General features: G+C 37.2%; 3 protein-coding genes across 3 annotated transcripts in view; 1 reads left to right on the top strand and 2 right to left on the bottom strand.

Annotated features, from left to right (window-relative positions):
- Positions 1-8,364, bottom strand: part of LOC121815420 (B-cell receptor CD22-like) — a 10,016-nt gene extending 1,652 nt beyond the window's left edge. The window contains exons 1-14 of the mRNA XM_042226382.1: positions 7,269-8,364; positions 5,409-7,185; positions 5,206-5,293; positions 5,081-5,135; positions 4,832-4,962; positions 4,696-4,749; positions 2,691-4,555; positions 2,262-2,606; positions 1,906-2,163; positions 957-1,202; positions 725-815; positions 613-655; positions 278-381; positions 142-201 (exon numbers count right to left, since the gene is read on the bottom strand). Coding sequence (XP_042082316.1) covers positions 142-201; positions 278-381; positions 613-655; positions 725-815; positions 957-1,202; positions 1,906-2,163; positions 2,262-2,606; positions 2,691-2,742 — 1,199 coding nt within the window. The 5' untranslated portion in view covers positions 2,743-4,555; positions 4,696-4,749; positions 4,832-4,962; ... (2 more) ...; positions 5,409-7,185; positions 7,269-8,364. The remainder of the gene's footprint in view (positions 1-141; positions 202-277; positions 382-612; positions 656-724; positions 816-956; positions 1,203-1,905; positions 2,164-2,261; positions 2,607-2,690; positions 4,556-4,695; positions 4,750-4,831; positions 4,963-5,080; positions 5,136-5,205; positions 5,294-5,408; positions 7,186-7,268) is intronic.
- A 1,805-nt stretch (positions 8,365-10,169) lies between these two features.
- Positions 10,170-11,386, top strand: LOC102289329 (neuropeptide B). Its single transcript, XM_005936185.2, has 2 exons — positions 10,170-10,517; positions 11,028-11,386. The coding sequence occupies exons 1-2, from the start codon at positions 10,260-10,262 to the stop codon at positions 11,154-11,156; spliced, it is 387 nt and encodes a 128-aa protein (XP_005936247.1). The 5' UTR covers positions 10,170-10,259; the 3' UTR covers positions 11,157-11,386.
- A 196-nt stretch (positions 11,387-11,582) lies between these two features.
- LOC102289016 (guanine nucleotide-binding protein G(o) subunit alpha) lies at positions 11,583-23,323 on the bottom strand. The gene is made up of 10 exons (XM_005936184.3): positions 22,253-23,323; positions 20,879-21,014; positions 20,698-20,789; positions 20,515-20,607; positions 19,867-20,027; positions 16,635-16,763; positions 14,009-14,138; positions 13,851-13,922; positions 13,059-13,146; positions 11,583-11,961 (listed from the first exon to the last, which is right to left on the bottom strand). The coding sequence occupies exons 1-10, from the start codon at positions 22,289-22,291 to the stop codon at positions 11,771-11,773; spliced, it is 1,131 nt and encodes a 376-aa protein (XP_005936246.1). The 5' UTR covers positions 22,292-23,323; the 3' UTR covers positions 11,583-11,770.
- Between the last annotated feature and the right edge of the window lie 58 nt (positions 23,324-23,381).

The raw sequence follows: 23,381 nt of genomic DNA, 5'->3' as shown, positions 1-23,381 counted from the left end.
TTGATTGATTGATTGATTGATTGATTGATTGATTGATTGATTGATTGATTGATTGATTGATTGATGTTGTCCAATTTGTGCCTTACACTATTGTCTGGAGCTGAACTGTGATTTATGAAATTTGTTCTTGTTGAACTTTACCTGTACAGTGTGCTGTAAATGGTACAATCATCATCATTAGTTGAGTCCATCTTTTGCTCCCTGCTGATGACATAGTGGATCAGTGAAAAATGCAGCACAAGTTGAATAATATGTTGAAGCTGCAGGGATAGCTCACACGCATGCTTTTGTTTTGCTTCTAAAAACGATCGTTGAGTGCATGACTTGTTCCTCTTGTGACTGGCTCATGTCAACCACGGGATAGTTGCAGTAGTCCGTATTCTAGATACAATAATTAATAAGACATCAAAGAACACATATATAAGTTTCCTGCTTGGTGAATTGTACTCAGTCAGACAACACAAAATAACTTGCGAATAACTTGAGTAAACTATAAATGGGTTTCTTCAATAAACTAACTTATTAGGCAACCTCATAATGAGCTAACCTCTGCATTAAGGAAAAAAACAACACAACCAGTAAGCTTAATTGTAGCGTCATCTGCATGTTTACCTCATTTTCATTTTCTTGTGACTCTGTCCTTTTTGCGCATTGTCTGAAAGAAGAGATTTCCATCACTTTATTGTTGCATGTGTGAGCTGTAACAAATATAAATACACTTTACCTTCTGATGGCAACAACAGTGACCACGATGAGGAGTGCAGCAATAGAAGTACAGATAGCAATCTGATCTCTGGTGCCTGTCCACCAGTACACTGAGGAAACATGGATGTTGCACGTTAAAGTAAAAAAGACTGAACAAGTACGGTTTGTTTGGAAGGGTTTCCAAGGGCAGACTCCTCTTTGCAAAGTTGTGTCTGCACAAGCCACAGTGTTTGGAACATAAATCTATTTACCTTTGCCCCTTAACAGCACTGTAGAGGAGTTGTGACTCCCGTATTTGTTTGTAGCCATGCAGAAATAGTTGTGATCACCCTGAAAATCCTTCTTCAAATGTAGTTCATGTTGGTGTCCTGCAGCTGAAATGTGATCATTATATATTTTAAACCAGGTATAGTTCTCCACTGCTGGATTTGCACGGCTGTGGCAGATCAGGGTCTCTGTTGATGGTGTGACAGAAACTGATGTGTTCCTGGGGCCATCTAAAATAAAGTCATTAGTGAAATCATCTTGCATAAATCAGATTCATTATTTTGGTATCTAAATTGTGAGGAAATATTTAATGTGTTGCAGTAAACAACAATGTTTCCATGCTTAACTCTTACATACTGCTCATATGTCTTCAGAGTATTTGAATGCACAAACAGCCACTTGGCATTAGTAAATGAATCATTCATTCTTAATTTAAGTTTTAGAGAGTAAGGACTGTGTATCTGTTAGATTTTGCAACATTTAGTCAATGATTTAAAATGCTTTTAACTACAATTCATGTTTTAACCTTACATTTATAAAGCATTTTATTCTGTAAATTTCAAAGATTTTATCTGCCGCACATCTATGACCCTCTGAATTATCTTATCATGCACATCCTATTTGATCACTCCTATGCTGTTTTGCTATTTCACTGTTTAACGAGTCCATTACAATTCAAAAGCCAGCAGGCACCTGTCTCTGGGAACCTGGGCAAATGTGATGTGAACAGTAACAGTTCTCATAACACTGTCATGGCTGAACTGTAGAAAAACTTTCAACTTTGTAATAGTTTGGGTCATTTTTGCAAAAGTCATCCAATTTCAAGCTGAAAGAATCACATCTCTGGTATTGTTGCTCAGGTCAAATGTCAAAATGGGTCAAATTTGGCCTAAGCAGTATGTAAGGTTTAAAACATCGCTATACAATACTCACATTCAACATCAACATGTCGGACTCCTGAAGTTGTTCCTGTGCCTGTTTTTAGAGAACAAGTGTAGTTTCCAGAGTTTGTGAAGGAAACATTTCTTAATTGCAGCACTCGTCCATCCTGCAGGTATTCTCCATTCCTACACCAGGTGAAGACAGATGAGAAGTTGCCAACATCACATCTGTCTGTGCAAGTAAGATTCACAGAGTCGCCTTCCTGGATTGATTCGTGTCTTTTGAGTTTTGTCATGGAAATGTTAAAATCTATGAGAGAAATGAATAACTTATGTTTCGACCTTGTCAGATTAAACAGCAAAGGGGAGTCGAAATTCTTTAAAAAGAAAACCAAAATTAAATCTTACCAACGATTTTTAGTGTTGACCCACTTTTTCCAGTCCATTGGCCATTTGTGGAGTTGGTTATAAATCTAAAGGCATATTTTCCTTCATCACTGTGCTCCACTTGGTGTATTTGCAGTGAACAGTTATTCCGTTTGTTACCAACATACTGAAATCGCGAAGAGCTATTATTTGAGCCACTGTGATAAATGAACGGACCTGCAAAAATATTTTTGTGTCCCCACATGACTTCCTGTACTATGTGATTGTCAGGATAGGAAAATGAACAAAGAATGACAACAGATGATCCTTTCACTGCACACATATAAGGCTGTTGATAGTTTACCTTCCACTTACTGCAGAGAACACCTGGAACAGAAGCATTAATCTTAATTTTCTATTGCTTAAACATTTCGAAATTCCCTTAAAATAAGAAATAAATGTCGCACTTACCTCCAAAGAACAGTGTTAGTGTCAATTTTAGGGTGATGTGTTCAGTGCACATGTTGGAGCTTTTTTAAGTTACACAAGCATAAAGTTTAGAATCACTTAAAGTTATCACGAACGGACAGAGAAAAAGTGACTTTGTTCTTTATCTTCTTTGTCTGCTATGCGCTACTTTCTACATGGTAGGTGCCATCTGGTCATGCAAACCACAGATGCAGTCAACATCTAAGGTTTAGAAGAGAGCATATGAAACCATGTAGCAGCATCAGAGGCGCTGTGGTATGTTTGTTTTGTTTTCTCTGATCTTCTTTTCTAACCAAATGTTGCTGGAACATAACGATTCATTCTCTTGAATCTCATGCATGTCACCAGACGTTTTACTGCCCACCACTGATTAACAGCTAACACTCATATCACACAACAATGAACAGATTTCACAGCAAATTTATAATATGAACCCCTCTGTGGGAAAAATGGGAAACGACTCACGTGCACAGCCATTACTGCTAGGTTTGATGTTGATGCATGCAATGTGCCATTACAGTGTTTTATTCACATTATCTTATAATGCATGACTTGTAAAGGCAAGCAGTGGCATGGTGCACAGATCTGTGTTTTAAATCCACACTGAGGCTTTTCTGTGTGGAGTTTCTATGTTCTCCCTGTGTCTGTGTGGGTCTTTCTGACTTCCTACCACAATCCATAGGCCACATGGGTCACATTAGGTTCTGACCCTGCCTCCTACCCTGGGTAAGGAGGTCAGTCCACTGATAGATGAACGCACTGACTGATCATGTCCACAGTGACAAACCGATCTGAACTGCAGAGAATTTCTATAATTGATAGCGAGGTGAGTGGCGGAGTTCTTGAAGTTTAAGAACTTCTGAGAATTTGTCACTGTTGTCTCTTTAAGTCGAATCATAGACAAGAACAATTTGTAGTTCTTTTAAAAAAGCATTCACACACTGCTCTTTACTTTTCTTTCCTACTTCATTTGTCTGTTTTCTTTTTCTTTGCATTATACATCACATACTAATGGAATATTGACAGTATAGTACTGCCTCTGATTACTATTATCCACTGGAGTTCATTACAGTAATGTGAAAACACCTCCTTCTTCTTCTTTCTAAATTCCCCCTGTGACCTGCTACCTCAGATCTAAAATTGTGTTGTTTGAGTAATTGAAGACCCAATCGCAGGAGACATAATGTTCAACAGAAAATGAGCTTTAATGGAGGAAATAAATCCAATACAAAATGGTTTAAAAAGGAACTCCAAATAGCAACATCCAAAAGGCACAAAGGAGACTAGAACAGTACAGCGTACCATCAGGAACGTAACTGAACAAGACCGACACAACACAGCAAAGGAATATACATACACACCAAGGGCTGATTAGGGATTACACAACAGGAAATCAGGTGAGGATAGATAGGAAGCAGTAAAACCAGTAAAACAGAAAAGAGAACAAACAAGACAAACACCGAAGTTAATGCTAACACAGGAGAATGCAGAGCATTAACAATAGTGAAAAATGGGGGGAATGCATAAATAAAATACAGTACTCACAACATACTAAAATAATAAATAATATAGAATGACAAAGAATTCAACCTGGAGCTGGAATCAAGCAGAAGATCTCGAACCCCAACATCAAATCTTGGGACATGAATGGGCAGTATGGGAGAGTGGGCAGGTCACTGTTCCTCTCCTCACAAGTTCACCCAGTGTGAAGTCACTAGAACTTTGACCCCTTTAACAAACAGGCTCCCTCTTCAGTATATGGAGGCTGCTTTCTTTTAGGCGAGGCATACATTGGGCCAGCTGCCTCCTGTCGGTTCTGTGGGTGGTTCAAAGCTGCACAAACTGGTCTAAGTAATGATACAGAAATGACAGCATGTAACAGAATGAAGTGTTCATAGCTCCTGACAGATACACAATTTCCCATATTATTATTATTATTACTATCATTATTATTAGTAGTAGTAGTGGTGTACTGTCTGAGTCTTACCTGCACACTGTGCTGTAAATGACATCTTCACTTTGGGTGTTCTTCTGCTGCTCCCTGCACGTAATACATTCTATCAGCATGTTCCTCCAGTACAATAAATAATATGTTTTTATCTTATATTGTTGAAATATCTCACGTGTTTGGCTTTCTTTTGTTGTGGAAGTAAACAGCCGCGTAGACGATTTCAGTGGTTTCTCCTTCACTCTGATCCTGATGTTGTGGTTGGTTATCATCACACATTGAGAGCCTGCTGACACGACCTGTGTTCTAGATAAAGTCACAAAGAAGCAACGCACAATTAACAACAATCTTCATTTTTTTCTACTGAACTCTAAATTTGAACTTCTGTTATTAATTAATGATTGTCCAGCAGTAAGAGTAGCACCTGCGATTCTTTCTCACCACTTTCCACCGGTGACCTCATTTGCTTTTTGTTAAGTCTGAAAGATAAACAGAATTTAGGCGATGTGTTACAAAATTAGTGACATTTCAAAATTAGGTAACACTCACCTTCTAACAGCAATAAAAGTGGTCACAATCAGAACTACAGCAACTGTTACAATGACAAGTATGTATCCCCAAAACATTGGCCAGTTTTCTGTAAAACAAATTCATTGTTTTAATTCAGTAATGCCAGAGCCAAGAAAACTTTTAATGGTTATTGATGCGAGTCAGAAAGCATCCAATAGCACCAGCCACTCAAACCTACTTACTTTTAATGTTTAAAGTGACAACAGAAGAGTTTTGACTTCCGTGTTTGTTGGTGACACTGCATAAATACTGGTCACTGTCCCTAGGGTGGAACACTGGCTGATGTCCAACATTTACAGAATCACCTGCAGCTATTCTGAACCACGTATAATTCTCCACGGGGGGGGGTTTGCATGACTGCTGCAAATCAGGGTAAAGTCGCTGCCAGGGTCTGCCCCCAAAGGTGGTTGGACAAGCACTGTGGTGTTCCTAGGGCCATCTGAAAATTAATTTTATTATTTGTGCGTTATCGTTGTCAGTTATCAGTGTGAAAATTTAGAAATATGCAAAGGACCGCATAAGAAGCAACCTTCCCAATTATCCAAGCACTAGGAGTACACTAAGCTCCAGATCCTTAATTTAAAGCTGAATATCTGGACTGTGATCACATCTTGCCTGTTTAATTTAAAACCCACTGTGCTGGTGTGCAGTGACAAAGTCACAAAAACTGTGTAATTATCCAGAAATTATCCTTGGACGTAATTGCACATTACTCAACTCCCTATGAGTCAGCGGTAGGTGACTAGAACTGATGGCAGCATATAAAGCTCGCGGCTCTCACGCTAGAGACCGGGGTTCACATCCAGCTTAGATCTGTTATGTGTAGGTAACAATAGCAGTTTAGCTTATAATAAGAAAAGACTGAAGTTTTAATTAAGACTAAATAAATATTGCATGAGAATATTTGCATCAGAATTAATGTATTTTAGTGTGCACATTAAAGCTAGTTTGCGTATGTGTTATTCTTAAAATAAGTCCCAGAAGCTTGAGCAGAAATATCATGCCAATTAGACAGTCATTAAAAGCCCCCGTGCATTTCTGTGACGTAATAGCTCAATGAGTATATAACAGTATAAATAGTGTAATTCACTGATCTACTTCTCACTAATAATTCTTAGACATTTCCCATTATCAGGTTACTCAATGCTATAAACAGTTCAGAGATTTAAGATGCTAAAAGGCAGAATGTAGGAGATCATTACTCATTACTATTTCAGCATCATTAATTATTCCTTTTTACCTTAAAGTACTGATCTTGTGTCTTGTACTCACATTCAACATCTATACCCAGGACTCTTGAAGTTGATCCTAAGTGTGTTTTTAGAGAACAAGTGTAGTTTCCAGAGGTTGTGGGGGACACGTTTCTTAAATAAAGAGCTGCTCCTTCGTGTAATGGCTCTCCATTCTTAAACCAGGTGTACGCAGATGAAATCTTACCACCATCACAACTGTTCATGCAGGTGAGATTTACAGAGTCGCCTTCCCTTATTGCTTCCTTTACAGAAGGTTTTGACATAAAAATAGTCAAATCTGAAAAAGCAAAGCGACACTTTAATCTTAACTGTTAAAAGCTTTTTATTTATTTAAAGAACAACAACAGCAGCAACAAAAACTTACCAACAACCTTCAGTACTGGGGCATTTTCTTCATGAGGTCTATTAGACATGGTGTTAAATCTGACAAAGTATCTCCCTACATCACTACACTCCACCTGGTGTATTTTCAAAGAGCAATTGTGATATGTGTTTCCGATGTACTGGAATCTTGTGAAAAGAGTTCGTAAACTGCTAGAAATTAAGCGAGCCTTTAAAGTCGCAGGCTGTAGGTGACCCCACAGGACCCTCCTCACTGTTTGGTTGTCAGGATTTTGAAATGAACAAAGAAAAATGACTGAGGAGCCTTTGACTGCACAAATAAGACGCTGCTGATGCTTCACTTTCCACATATTGCAGAGAACACCTAAAAGAGACAGATTCACTCGATAGCTGTAATCGTTTAGCATTCTTGTAAAACATTAAAGAAGATACAAGTGCTGCATTTACCTGTCAGAAACAGCAACATTAACATCCATGTCAGGTGTCTGTGTTCTTCATACATACTTGAAACTCCTTCCTGATGTTAAAATGCTCACAAGAAGAGACATTTGCAAGTTTGCATTTGATGTTTTGTTCTCAAAATGAACATCTCCTCTTTTTTTTCTTCTTTACTGATTTTGTACTCTAGATACTGTACACACTGCTTCCTGTAAAGAAAAAAAAAAGAGACTTAAAATCAGGTCATCTAAGCCGCAGTTTCAAGAAACACGTTATCTCTTGCCGTTTAACTGAGAGCAGTACCGAGAAACCCCATCCCCTGTGCATGTGCGTGACAGTCTGATGCTGCTTTGTTGTGGTGAAAGCAGAGTTAGAGCAGAGGTAGCAATCGGGAGCTGCGTTTTTTTAATCATTTTTTGTTTAACAATGTGCACATTGTGTCGTTGTCCATAAGACACTGTTTTGGTTTATGTTTCATTTATTTGCCTTTTTGGATTGAGTGATTATGAAAAATAAAGCGTGGAGGTGAAGGGGTGGTGTAAGACTAAAATCTTACAGTTGCATTAGCTGTGAACTGAGAGGCTGACATGATTAGATAACCAGCTTTTTCTGCATTTCAGGATCATAGGAACTTCATAAGAGCTTTACTAGAATTACTCAGGCTGTCTACTGTGTTTCCTCTCTTCAGATGCTCTGCCAGGCCTTTGCTGCAGTTGCATTCACTTGTTGCTCCTTTGTGAGTCTTTCTGCCTTCTGTTCTGTCTTCAGTAAATGAATAACATGCTTGTGATCAGGTTATTGACTCAGCCACTTAAGAGCAATCTATTTGTCTTCAGATATTTTTGGGTTGTTTTGCAGCTGCGTTGTGGATCTTTACCATCTGTAGCCTAGCATAAAGCCACTTTTGCATTTATCTTCTTTCAAATGATCATTATACACATTTTTAATGTTTTATCTTTAATATTGCAGTAATAAAAACACGTTGTTTCAGACATTAGCACAGGGGGATAATGGGGAAGGTGAGTATATGTAACACATAACGCTTGACAAGAACTAATACGTATGTCACTTTTGTTAGTAACCAGCTTGAGAAAAACAGAGAGAAAATGGAATGAAAAATATGTTCAAATGATTTATTAACAACAATAATAACCATTATTTAATCATTATCCATCCATCTATTCTCTTCTTATCCAGTTCAGGGTCACGGGGGAACTGGCGCCTATCCCAGCTACTATAAGGCAAGAGGCAGGGAACACCCTGTATATGTTATAATTGGCATCCTATTCTCATGGTAAATGGTAAATGGCCTGTATTTGTATAGCACTTTTCTAGTCCCTAAGGACTTTACACAACCAGTCATCCACCCATTCACACACACATTCACACACTGGTGATGGCAAGCTACATTGTAGCCACAGCCGGATACTGGCGCCACCGGGCCCTCTGACCACCACCAGTAGGCAACGGGTGAAGTGTCTTGCCCAAGGACACAACGACCGAGACTGTCCAAGCCGGGGCTCGAACCGGCAATCTTCCGATTACAACGCACAGCTCTTGAGCCACATCCCCCTATCATTCTCATGATAATAATCTTCCTTATTGTCAAATACATGGATAGTTATATATTTTAAGGTCATATAAAGTATATAAATTCTACCCACATAATGCACAGCTTATATAATATATATATATATATATAATATATATATATATATATATAAATATATATATACTAATATATATTATATATATATATATATAATAATATAAATATATATATATATATATATATATATATATATATATATATATATATAATAAATATATAATTTTATATATATATATAAATTGTAATGATAATTAGCAGAATACTGATCGATCAGTTCAAACTGTGTCATCAAGTCACATCCACCATGTTTAACAGATGATGTGATATGTTTTGAATGATAAGCCCGTCCTTTCCTTAAGATGATCTTGGTTTCATCCACTCAAAGAATGATGTTTCAAACCTGAGCAGACTTTTCTTTTTCTAGATGTTTTCCAGAAAAGACTGATTTGTCACCTGTTGTTCACTGTAGGTGAATCATCTGTATTTACATTTCAGCAGGCCTGTCTTGAGTGGAGATTTTAGGCATTCCTCATGTCTAAGAAAATCCAAATTGATCATCTTTCTTTTTATCTGATGTCTTTTTAATAAGTCTGTTGTTTATTTTGAGTTTCTACGATGACATATAATTCAGCTTCAGCCTTTATCATAGGTGAGTTGTTACACAGGGGCTTCAGTTAAGAAACAACAGTAGTCAGTCTGGATCTGGTATAACGATTAAATATTTGCAAAAACTGAAATGTGACCATTTGAGAAAATGCAACCAAAGGTCTTTAAGATCACACTAGCCATGATGAGTTGGTGAGGAGTTCTCAGACTGGCCCCATGAATTGTTTATACGCAAAGATACACAACAGGCAGCACATTTAACTCTGTATTTATAACAGACCAAAGGCTTTGTATTTTGTTCTGCACAGCAGCAGTTTCTATCACTACTTTCCATCGCAATAACACAATGAGAGGGATTTCCATACTGACATATAAACACCTACGGAATTAACTAATGTTGAAATAAAAGGCCATACATTTGGACATTAACATGGTCAACTGCCCAGTTATTTTGCAGCCTGTGTAAGTGGAGGGACAATGTTTTTAAAAATTCCTGTAATTTACCATATTTTGTTAAATCCCTTTGATTAAAACCTACAGAAATAAACCGAGAATTTGCGTCACCCTGGAAATACACGCATCAAACACACCCCATCTAAAAGCGCAATCTAGCCTATAGTATATCAATGATCGCGCAGCTTTCCGTGACGAAAACTAGCTGCATAATCACGGGTCGCTATAAGTAGACTCGGAAAACGAGGATACGAGCAGTGAGCGGTCACTTCCAATAGGACTTGTTGCTCTAGAGTAGAGGTGCGAACATTCAAGCGTCAGTGCTCGTCATGAAGAGGTCTCCTAAACTCGCGCTCCCCATTGTAGTCATCTCAGTGCTGGTCGCTTGCAGTCCAACGGAGGCATGGTACAAGCAGGTGGCCGGCCCAACCTACTACTCCGTAGGCAGGGCGTCCGGTTTGCTGTCCGGTATTCGGAGATCAGCTTACGTGAGGAGAGAGGAGCCGCACCATGCAGACACTGACGAGTCCGCAACAAACAACGTGTTCTCTGAGATCCCGGCGTCCAGTTCCTTCTTGAAGACGATGGTGAGTGGTCGCTTTTTAAAAAGAATTTTAAAAATCTAATTTTCTTTTCGACTAAGGATAGCACGCTTACAGACAAACATAAATAAAATCTAGTGGAAAAAAAATGAAAAGTATTGTTTTTATGATAATCTGTCACTTCAGTAAGGAAGGAGCTGTCCATTCAGCACCGTTAGACTCTTATTTGTACATTTTTTTAAGCACAAATAATAAAGTTAATAGTTTAAAAAAAATCTCATTTTATAGCAAAATATAAAAATTTAAAGCTTAACTGTGCTAGTCTGTAATCTACAATTTTCCAAATGTTTATTTTTAGAGCAACAACTTTTAAGCACTTTTTTCCACTTTAAATTTTGTGTAAATGTTACGTGCAAAATACCTCAATGGTACTTCCTTAAAAATAAAAAATAAAAATCTTATGTCAACTTACTCAGGTTTCCACAATATATAAGGATATTGATTTCGGATGCGCTCTCATGCAGTACCATTTGTCTTTTTCCTCTCTCCAAACAGCCTGTTTGTATAAAAGACATTACACCAAACCTGCAGAGCTGTGAACGCATCCAGGACATCAAGGCTTCATTTCGGTGCAAAGCCGATGTCTTCCTCTCTCTGGACTCGTCAGATTGTGAAGCAGACTAAGCAGCAAAGCCAACAGCTGGGATAGATGACCAAGCATACTTCTTGCAGGACTGACATTTTAAAACTGGACATTTTAATAGGTGTTGCACTAGAGACGCTACTCTTATGAACCATTTGACCAGAATAAACCTGCTCTTAATTTTTAAGCTTGAAAAGAAATGTATTAATGTTTATGAGTTTTCTTGAATAAAGTATTTCATCCTTGTTCAGTCTGCTGAGGTATTACAGTGTGATTTTTTGCTTGCACCCAAAATTGCAAGCTGAAATGCCTTAGCTCAAGCACTGCAATGACAAGTTAGTGGTACTAAATGTCAACATTTAAAATGAAACATTTCCAAAGTTGCAGTTAACCTTCTGTTGTCAACGAAATGTTGCTGCATGTATATTTTTGGGTTTTTAACAGTAAAAGACAGGGTAAGAAGAAAAGAGCCAAATTATAAAATGATCAGACATGCTTAAAAAGCATATGTTTATTTAAAATGTTATAAAAAGAACAATTAAATAGTATTACTTCATCAGATTTTGAAGTTCTAAAAGACAAAAGCACACATGAGAATTTACAGAGAAATTACAGCAATGAATGACTTAAAACAATTTAAAGAGTCTCAGAAGACTTAAACAAGCTGAACAGCTTCTAGGTTCCCCCTCATAATCTGATCAACGACCACATGAAATGCCACCCGTACGCTTGTGGCGTCTATGGCAGTGGTGAAGTGGTGGTACACAGGCCTGTCAGGGTTGCTGTTACATGCTGAGAACATTGCAGTGATATGGTGGGCTGCAGCATCCACATCACCATCAGCACCTATGATAGCAGGAGAAAAAGAATTAACTGCGCAAAGGTTAATCAGTACATTTCAAACCAGGCATTTTTTTGTTTTTCTTGATAATCCCCAAACAGACTAAGAGCTTCCTTTAAATGACCTGAAATGTAGCCAAGACAGCATCACATAGTTGCTGCAAATTTGTCAGCTACACATCCAGGATGTTAGTCTCCTGTTCCACCCCATCCCAAAGGTGTTCTATTGATTGAGACCTGGTCTTTTGAATACAGTAAACTCAGTGTAATGTTCAAGAAACCAGTTTGACACATTATCCTACTGGAAGCAGCCATCAGAGGATTGATACACCGTGGACATTTAGTGACAATACCCAGGTAGGCTGTTGCACTTAAACAGTACATAATTATTACCAAGGGGCCAAAGTGTGCCAAGAAAATATTCCCCACACCATTATACCAGCCTGAACATTAAAAGGCTTTCATGTTTTTTAATGCCAAATGCTGACCCTACCATCTCAATTTTGCAGCAGAAATCGAGACGCAGATCAGGCATCGTTTCCAACCTTCAATTGTCCAATTTTGATGACCCCATGTGCAAGCATGTTGTGCATTCAGAGATGCTAATCGGCACGTCATTGCTAAATAACAGTTATTTGAAGTTCTTTTCCTTCCTAGCAGTTTGAAGCAGTTTGCTCATTCTCCTCTGACATTACCCAGAGAACCGATGCTTACTGGATAATTTGTCTTTTCAGACCATTTTGTGTGAAGCTTAAAAATTGTGTGTGAAAATCTCAGAAGATCAGCAGTTTCTGAAATACTCTGTCACTTCAAATCAACTTTCTTCTTGATTCTGATGCTCAATTTGAACTTCAGCATGAAGTCTTAACCATGTACACATACTAAATGCAATAAAATGCTATCGTGTGATTGGATGGTTAGATATTGGCATTAGCAAGCAGCTGAATATTAGCGGTTGAGAGTGTGGGTGTGTTGTGTTGCAAATTAATTCTCTTGGAATTGCAGTTCACAAAAAAAAAAATCTCATAAAAGGTTTAATTCCTTCATATGTCTTCAAAAGACATTTAGAAAAGAAAAGTGGGTGGAGGGTTTCTATAATGTACCTTTATAGCTAGAATGGTAAAGTCTCAAGTGTCTTCCAGATTTTAGGATCTTTTCCCGGAAAAGGTCCGTTTTGTTCATGAACAGAATCTGTAGGAGAGAAATAAGGAGTGTTAATAATACAATTATTCCTGCTGAAACCTCTTCACTGGGATTTTCAACAACATGACTCTCAGTCTCAAATATCTACAAAAGCAACTGTTCGTACACTCGAGGTCCATTTTAAAGAAAGAAAAATATCTGAACATTCAGCAGCATTAAAATCACTGGTATGCAAAAACCGGTATGCCAAGACATGCAAGTTCAGATCCATCCAAATCAGCTACAGTCAGTATGAAGTCATAATTCTAACCATCTAAATAGATTTTCTTCACATTTCTCGTGTAACACTATAATTGGTTGTTCAGTTTTAACACACAATCATGCAGAAATTATTCAAATTGAAAGAAAATTAAATCCTTCAATTGTATTAAGTTCAGGTGCTGATGGCTGATTTTTGCTCATAAAAACAATTTGAAATTCTCAGTATGAAAGAAAACTAAACACAGCGTCTCTCAAACAGTCCTCGCAGCTTCTTTAACTAAATGAAATATCCTGCATCTCAGACTTTGTATGCCTAATATGTATACTAGAAATGAACAAAACAGTCCTTCAGTCATTCGCACAAAGTTTAAAACACGACACAACTCTAATATCCAACTTTCAAATATAACATTTGAACCCTTTAATCAATTAATGGTAGGAAGAACATGATCCAATAAAGGGTTAAAGAAACTCAAACTGCAAAAACTTACCATGGTGGTTTGCTGGAAAACCGTGTGGATGCAGATTGATGAAAAAAGTTCAAGACTTTCTTGCAGCCGATTCTAATCAGGAAAGCGGCAATTTTAACTCCAACTGAGCAAAAACCACTGGCTGTAGAGATTTCTAATCACAGTTTGTGACAACATACCACAGAAGGATCCTCCAGTAGTGTCATATCATAGCTGTTGAGGGCCACAACAAACACCACAGCTTGAATACCTTCAAAGCAGCTTAGCCACTTCCTCCTCGCACTTTGCTGGCCTCTGACATCATACAGCCTGTCAACAAGAAAAAACTTTAAGCTTTATTTAGAAAAAAAAAAAAAACAAGTTGGGAAATAGAGTAATCACTACCTTTTACATATTTTATAGCTCAAAATTAAATTGCTAAGGCCTTGGTGCTCTGAAATAAAGTCGCCTGAGAACATTTCATATTTAGAAATGATACAATTTATTTAGAAGGAATGCCATTATGCAAATAAGTTAATTAGGAGAAGCAGAGGCAACAATCTGTATAAGTAGTTTTACTTCATTTTTTTAGGTTAGGAAGTGTCTCACTACAAATCAAACCAGCAGCTGACTTGCCTCATTGTGCAGCTCTGGATAAGCACCCAATTCATACGGCAGCGTGCTCGACACTCAGAAATAACATTTCACCCGTTTAAATTATTGGAGCAATTTATCTCAACAAGACTCTGCACCAAGTGAAGTGAAGGGTCTTGGTGACACAGGTAATGAGTTCCCATTTTGGGGTGCTATGATTGCCGTCTTCATGTCAGAGACAATGAAGCATTTACCCCATTGGTCAAGAGTAAGCGTTAACAAGCTGGGTGACAATAAGTTTTAACAGTGGCATTTGACAGCAGTATTTATGTAGTGAGGACAGAAAAGCCATCATTTATAATGGAAAGAGGGCTCTTTATGGCTTTTCCCCATCAAGTACAAGAACAGGATCAGAACTAGATATAGACAACTTAAACACCGAGTTCAGCAAAAGAGATGGGACTGACTCAGTCTGCTTTAGTCATATTTGCAGGGCAACAAAATATTCATTATAAAACAAAAAAAGCATTTAAGATCAATTTAAAGACAGAACACAAGACAAGAAAACTTAAATGAATTTAATGAAATAAATTTAAATGAAACCACTGAACAACAGTGATATCATATCACCTGCTACAAAAAGCAATATCCTTCCTTAATTTGGTGAGATTTTCTCCTGCGTCCATTGCAACTGCATTTTGAGTAAAAAGCTAGAAGCAGCTAGTAGAACCAATGTCACCTCGTAGACTGGTTGAAAACACAAAAGCACTGTGCGATAAACAAGTTCAGAGAATTGAATCTAAACAATATTTCAGTTTTCATTGTGTGCATTCAGAAAGTTTACAAACTATAATTTAGTAACGTCATATTATTCATATTTTATCAAGAAAAACAGGAAAAAATCTGAAGGGTGACACTGCGGTCCTCGAAGCAGCTACAGTATATAAAATATTCATATTCAAGTCTTGGTATGATTCTGTTTGTGACCCACAGACCGAATAGAATCACAGTGAAGGGAAAGTAGGCAGGAGGCATCATGAATGCCTGGGTATTCTGAAAAACAAGAGTTATGGGAAAGAAAGTTGGGATTTCAATGAGTCATAGCTAACTTTCTCTATATTTCTGCTAATACTTTTGGAATATTGAGTGGAATATAGAGTAAAGTCCTCCATATTTCAAGACTGATTCATTGCCAGGAAGCCACCTGCCTTCACTCAAAATTGCTCATGAGGTTGGACAGAGTGCATCTCGATAACCTCAAACTGATATGCAGGAAATATTGATTCATTTCTTAACTTTTCAACAAATAACTTGAGAAACAGTCACAAGTAGATAATCTATCACTATTTAGCACAGTGTGCTAAAGTTACATTGGTTTTATGTTAAAAATCTCTGAAACTATCAGCCTTCAGGCAGTTTCATAAAAACTATGACCCAGTAATTTCCACCACTTTAATTCTGGATGCCTTTGTTGCAGTTTATGGCGCTCTCGATGCCCATTTCCTTGACTCAGTCATTACTCGGCTGTCCAATAATGCATTTGTGCACAAGCGCACAATCTACAACAACAAATCACAGCTTTCTTTAAAGCACCACTGGTATATTCTATTCCTTTTTATTTGCAACTACAACATTCCTGACATAAGTCATCAGATTGGTCTTTAGTGGTTATGCATCAATATCTAGAGTCCTTTTGTAACTACATAAAATGTTATCTTCTAACACGGGCTGCTATTTAAATAACAGCCCGTGTTATTTAAATAGTCCATGAGTGTTGTTTCAGCTGCATGTGCGGTTTTGGTCTATATTTGTACACAGCAGCATATTGCAGTGTGTGAGAGCAGGGATTTGATTCATCAGGCTTAAGTTTAATGGCCGATTTTTAATCCAGATTTCCTAATTTTGTTTGTGTTGGAAGAGTGTTAAGGGAATAAAAGAGTTCATTCAGTGATAACAAAGGTTTATGCAAACATGCAAAGAGTTCAACCGTCTCTTGAAAGTATAGTGAGGTAAAATAGTTTTAATATTCACTGAGCACAGGGGAGATTGAGTGGCAAACAGTAAATCTTAAATGTGATTCAGATTTTTTTCTCATATTTTTTCAGGCAATCAGTGGTCCACTCTAAAGCACTGTTTCAAAAAATAAAATATTAAATAAAATAAAAATAGGAAAAGTATTACAGGTACAGTTATTTAATCTTTGCACTGTCGTATTTGGACTTTGTGTCTTACCGAAACACAGTTTTATCAACTTGAAACTGTGTCTCAATGATTCCACAGGTCCTCACTCTGACTCTCAGAACATCTGCATCTGTGGGAACGTAGTTTGGTGCGATGATTCGACTCATGTTCTCAAAGAAACTGGAGGAAGGGAAAAGAACAAAGGAGAAGGAACATGACTTCAGACTACAAGTCACTGTTTTTTGCCAAAATTTAGTTTGTATGAGATCACACCTACATTGTACATGTAGGTGTGACTGGACATGATACAACCACCAATTGCAGGTGAAAAATGCATATTCCCCAACTGCTTTGGCAATGGTTCTAGAGGCTGCTTGCTATCACTGGGTAAAACTGGTTGCAAAAAAGCCGCTGCACCAAAATCTTAGACTGACACAGCTGTCTATAGTTTTTCATTTTTGTCTGTAGACACTTAGCAACTACTTGCCAAGTGGTAGTAAAGGTGCAGCTTTTATTTTGAAGGCAAACCGTTTCCATTTCCTGTTTGTGTTGTACTACAGCTCAGAGTAGCTGGACAGTGTTTCTAGACCAGTCCATTACCTCCATTTAAAGTACAACAAAGTGTTAGCAACAAAAGCAATGACAAAAATATTTTCTCCAATCAGCTGGGGAATATAGTTTGTTTTTCCCAGCAACAGGTGGCTGCTGGTGGGTGGGCGGATATGCGATCAAGCTTTAGCAATCATTTTCCTAGTGACTGCTATAAAGTCTCCAGCAATCACTCACAGCTAATGGGAGTCATGCCTCATTTTTCATTTCCCCATGACCCATGGTTGCCAGATGGTCGTGGACCACTATATCTTGTGTAACTGGGCCCTTCTTCACTTCTTCAGCTTGTCATGTGACCAAAATGGGGGAAACTTAACGTCATGTGGTTAGTAGTCACATGTCAGTAAAACATCAATAGAAACTTCCCACTGTACAGCCAGTTTAAGGAATTGGCAGCTAGTGTTTTTAGCCTTTTAAAATGCTGCTTTGTGTTTCTAAACAGGCCATGTTATTATGGCATATGGTAACTTGTTTTTTTATCATTAATTATAGGTACAAACAATTTACTGTTCCATTTAAATTATTATTCCAACACAGCAACTATATTCCGCTGTCAAGTATTTACCAAACTAAACCATACCACATACCTGTAACATATTTGTTCAAACTGATTTAGACAAGTGAAGAAAAGTCAGTTCATGATTATTTTAAATTTCATGCTGAGATACTCGCATATCCAAAGTCAGCATAAGTAACAAAAAGAAAACTTTGGAGCACAGATGAAGTTTGAGAACAAGCCCAACTAGAATGCAGATGGAGGCGAGTCTCTGTAAACCAGGCATGGATATTTATGGCTGCAGCTCTCTCACATGCGTCATACTGTAGAAGCGCACACCGCTCCCCAGCAGTTATTTTTTGGGGTCAACATATGTTAAAGTAAAAGTGTTCACAAAGTCATCTTCCAAAGTAAGACACCCTAGGAACTAACAGAAAAACATCAGGAATTCTGAAGACTCTACTTTCTGCACTTTGAAGCTTCTGACACACAAACAAAATAAACATGCCAACACTTATATACACAAGGAGCTAAAAATAAGGGTTTTAGACATCTTGATTTTAATTCATGCATGTTCCTAAAGGTCCTGCTCTAACAGTTTGAAGCTCTTCTGGAAAGCTTGTGAAAGTCTATCACAATAGTCCAATCCAACATTTCCGGAGGGAGAAATCAATGCAGGGTCCAGCAGTGTGAAAACATAGACAAAGAGGCAGTCGGGTTTCACGTTATCCTCCAGCTCTCAAGTCCGAGTTCTGATAATGAAGCCGTCACAAATCTCTGAGACTGGCCACATGAAAGAAACTTTATCTCGACAGATCTACTTGCCTTTCCCTTTGAGATAACAGCTTCTATTCAGACCATTTTTTCTACATTCAAAGATAAAAATTACTGAAGAAATTTCCATTTAAAAGACCATGCAACCAACACTGACCACAGTACACAGTCTTATGGTCTTTAAATAAGAGTAACCTGCAATTTAAGCCAATAAGTCACAAAATTCAAGAGACATCCTAATGAATGACCAACTTACACTCCACTATTAATTCAGGCTGAAGGAGAGGTCATTAAAGGCATCTTGATCTATGCTCAACTATCCAGGTAAGGAAATCCCAGAAAGTTAAATCAATTTATCTGAACGTAGCGTTTTTTGTAAGAGAAATAAACGAACTGAAGTAGTCACAGTACATGTCTAGATTAACTTTGAGCCATAATTGAAAGAGACATGTTTTAATACTAGTAGTCAATAATAATGCAAAAACGTATGTCATGAACCTTCAAATCAAACATGAATTACAATTTGATTTGTTTATTGGGTCACAGTGATGCATTAAGAACGATTTCAACAATGACTGCAAAACAAACTGCCTTTACATAATAATCAGAATTTAGCAAGCTGCCCGGGGAATATCAGATATTTACTAAATAAAATATCACACATGTGAGAGGGGGTCTCATAACTGCACTTACAGGGAAAAACAATAAGGCCATTTATTAAAACATATTCCACACTCACATTAACAATTCCCACTTCACCTGATGACACAACACACAAATCATCTATGCTGAGTAGTCATGTAGGATTCATGACATTTTACAGGCTGCAGTGTAGCTGCCACAGCTCGCTTTTTGTTTTTAACTGAGCATCTACATTTGCACAACCTGAGGACAACAATAGGGAAAAGACACGCTCTGACCACTTCAATAATAATAATAATAATAATAATAATATAAATAAATAAATAAATTGTTTTGAAAACATACTAGCTGTAATCTAATATCTAAAAAAAAACACACAGTTTATCAAATCCAGAAAAGTTATGTCACCACTGAATCATACTCCAAGATAGTGAAACTGCAACTTCATACACATCTTTGGATTCTCAAACAAGAAAACTCAGACATTAATTGTGTTTGTTTTATCTGCGCCACTCTAATTTTCATCTCCCTGGATCTCTGCAAACAGTTTTTTAAATGTGGTCCAATTAAGCCTATTACACAAATGTCACAGAAATCATTTCCTGAGCACAAGTTATTCTCAGCGCTCTCTTTACCGTAGCTCTGTATTGGCAAGATGTGACGCTATGCTTCTTACTGGGCAATTTCCCATGACATTTGCAACCATCAATCATAATTGGTCATGTTGTGCAACATAAAGTCACTTAATGTCAATCTACTTACTAGAGAGCAGAGTCGTTCAGCTCAAACTCGTATCCTCGGGCTGCAGCTGCTCGGACTCCTTGGTCGGACCAAAGTGCACAGAAAGCATGAGCCATAAAAGGAAGGAGCTCCTGATCGTCCCCCAAACACTGGCTGCAGGACAGGATGGAGCGAGCATGATCCTGATAGGGACAATATTGTTAAAAGGAAAAAAAGAAAGAAAAAAAAAAAGCAGACACTAGATTTATTTTGGCATTAGAGTAAATACGATCTTTTGCCTCCAATCTGTAACGCCTGGACTCCAGAGTCTTCTACCTTGTTCTTGTTCGATTTAATACTAAATAGGCTTATCTGGCATTTATACGTGAACAGTGGCAGGATATTTTATATGACGATATCTTGGAACACCTATGTATACATGGCCTTAAAATCCATTCTTGCCATCTTGATTGTGCTCACAGGCTCATCTAATTGCATCATGAACTCAGACTGTTTTATGTGCTTTGATACTATACATTAAGGTATTTGCATCATTTCATTCTATGTTAAAGAGTGGATTATAATGAGTCCTCTGTACTGATGCTGTGTTGTGTATGGATAGAGACTGTCATCTAGTGCAGGGAAGAGGAGTTGCAATTAAAATGGACTACAAAGACCTCTTAATCTCACCTTATTCTGCTTGTTAGCAAGGTTTATCCTCAGTGTCCCCATGCCTTGCAGAACAGTCTTCATAGAGGTCAGAAGATTGTCCAGTACTGCAGGCTGAGTGAAACATGTCAAAGACATTTTGTCATTTATCTGCCACCTACAAAGTTGTTTTGGCCTTTAGGCAGGACAGATAACCAATTTTACCTTGAAACTTATAAGCTCTTGTTTGGAGAATCCATGATTATGGATTATCTTTATCTGTTTGACAATTGTACTCTTTCCAGTCTCTGGAGCACCTGACACATACAAATTGAAGAATTAATTTAATTTTAATTTGCCAAAACGTAACTAAAAATATATAACTGATACATATATGAATAAACACCGAGCATAAGGATTTTGACCACATTATTCTCCATGCTGGCATGTTTGTGAAGGTCCCGTTCTATTTTAGAGCTTTGGACTTTTGCCTTTTTATGCTCCTCTGCAACATCCTTGTGAAGGCACATTCCCAGGCACAGCTAATGAGAGAGAGAAAACAATATGCAAATTATAATGTATAAGATACACCTTTCACTTTAACACTTACATACCGTTCATACTTCATGTCTTCATTTATTCAATTTTAGATAAGGAAACTTATACTGCCCAACTTTTCAACAGTCACTTTTCTTTTTATTTCTTTCATTTTCTTTCCTCAAATACACTATTCAAACCTTTGTGAAATAAGAAAACGGGTATTATTTTATTTCAAATTATGCAAACTGATATAGTGAATAATAAACTAAAAAAAAAAAAAAAAAAAAAAAAAAATAATAATAATAATAATAATAATAATAATAATAATAATAAATATATCACATATTTATTTCAGAATACTTTATCAATCTCTCAGGAAATTATGTGGGTTACAGTTGCTCCAAGACAGTAACAGACTAAACCAATTAAGTAACAAGTTACAAAGTTACAGAATTTACAAATTTAAGAAATAGCACTAATATATACAAATTGCTCAATTATAAATATCAAGAATATTGACAAAGAATATTACAGAGGTGGAATATATATGATTATATATATTTATTATAAATAAATGTGATAAATACTTTGGTCCACAGAAATATTGTTTAATAATATTTTATGTTTCATAAAGATAATTTTGTAATGTTTGTCTTATATTTATGTCAACAGGGTTGTCACAGACAGACAGATAGATGGCCAGGCTTTGTCTGGTGACACGTTTTTAACAGTTTTAAGAAACATTTCAAATATTCAAAACAAAAGTTTCTATACCTTAATCGTTATATTTTACATGCATTTTAGTTATCAAGTTAGAACAATTTTTTTTTGGGGGGGGGGGGCTTCTCAAAAATTAGCTCGTATTTTTAAATGAAAAACAAATTAAAATTTTGAGAACTTTTTCAACAACCACGTTTACATGTCTGAGGACGTGTGTAATTTATACCATAAACATAGGTTTTAGTGTTTAGTGCATGAGTTATTGTAAATCCAAAACTAGGAGAGGAAGTACCCTGCAATTAAAGAATGACTCGTTTTTCCCCTCTAATTTTTTTTGTGTGTGTGTGTGTGTGTGTGCGCGCGCGCGGTCACTTTAGGATAAGTAATCGCAGTTCAGCTAACAGAAGAGGCGCAGAAGAAAGAACTTTCACTGCCGCCAAATGTCTAAATGGGTCAAACCAATGACTGTATATTCTATTTTTAAGAGGTCTTGAGTTGTTTAAATGAAACGATGACTCACCTGCAGTGGGGCTGGCAGTACATTTAGACATGAAAACATCTCTGGGTTGTTGCTGGTCACTCTGGGATGGTGATAAACCGAAGATATTTTTCGTTGGGGTGATAAAAACAAACGGAATGGCTAATTGGCTTTAATTAGGGCCACGTGCGTGCCTCTGTCTTTCAGAATGCGCGCCGCGTTCATGCTAGCTTTTTCTTAGAGGGTCACGAGCTACACCCAACTAAATAAGCTATAGGTACTGACCTGTATGCGGTGTATTCCTTGAAGGCTGAGGTGAGCTGTTCATTTTCCCAAGAGGCCACTTGAGAAATGAGTGTTTGGCTTATAAGATTATACAAAGATGATAGCACATTTGACTTATTGTCGTGAACCTCCGCAGCAGTCCCAGTTTCTCATGTGGACCTTTGAAAAAAATGAATTGTCCACTCCTGCTTTAAAACATCGTAATTAGTAATGATCAAAATTAGAACATGTTCTTATTTCAGCTTCATGCCTCCAGTTTAAATATGTGTTTTTATCAAACTTTCTTCCACAACATGTTTTTTGAAAGCTTACAGCACATTGCTGTGCGCTAATCAGATGCTATTAATAATCTCAAATTAACGGTTTGACATTTAGCGAACTCTGTGTGACTCAGATGTGGCAAAATTAAGATCAGATTATCTCCTTCTGTCTCTCTAATCAAAGGTCACTTCTGTGTCCAAAACATAACTCTACCCTTTTTATAATGTGACTAATGTGCGGCTTCATCATCCGCCTCTTAAACTAAGGAATCAAATTAGAGGTGAAGACAAATCACACAGTGTGCATGAAAGACAAAGAAGACAGCAAACAGCTTTTCAGAATAAATTCTTATTATCAGCAATAATATACTGCAGCCTAATCGGTTTCTGCAGCATATGTAACATAAAGATTATAGCCTATACTTAATACATTCCAAACACACATACAGACATATCATTATGTTTCTGAAACGATGCAAAAACATCTATACAGTAATTAATGGAGAGGAGGCGAGTAAAATATACATCTACAAAAAATATATAATTTAATCCTGTTTGATCTAGAGACAGACGTTAAATTGAGACTGCACGATCAACTCCACAACTCTGAGCATCTGCCATAGTCT

Source organism: Haplochromis burtoni, unplaced genomic scaffold (genome assembly GCF_018398535.1).
Source record: "Haplochromis burtoni strain Fernald_Lab_line unplaced genomic scaffold, NCSU_Asbu1 Contig_209, whole genome shotgun sequence".
In the NCBI taxonomy this organism is placed as follows: Eukaryota; Metazoa; Chordata; class Actinopteri; order Cichliformes; family Cichlidae; genus Haplochromis; species Haplochromis burtoni.
The sequence above is the reverse complement of the archived record's forward strand: the minus strand, read 5'-3'. Positions and strand labels throughout refer to the sequence as shown.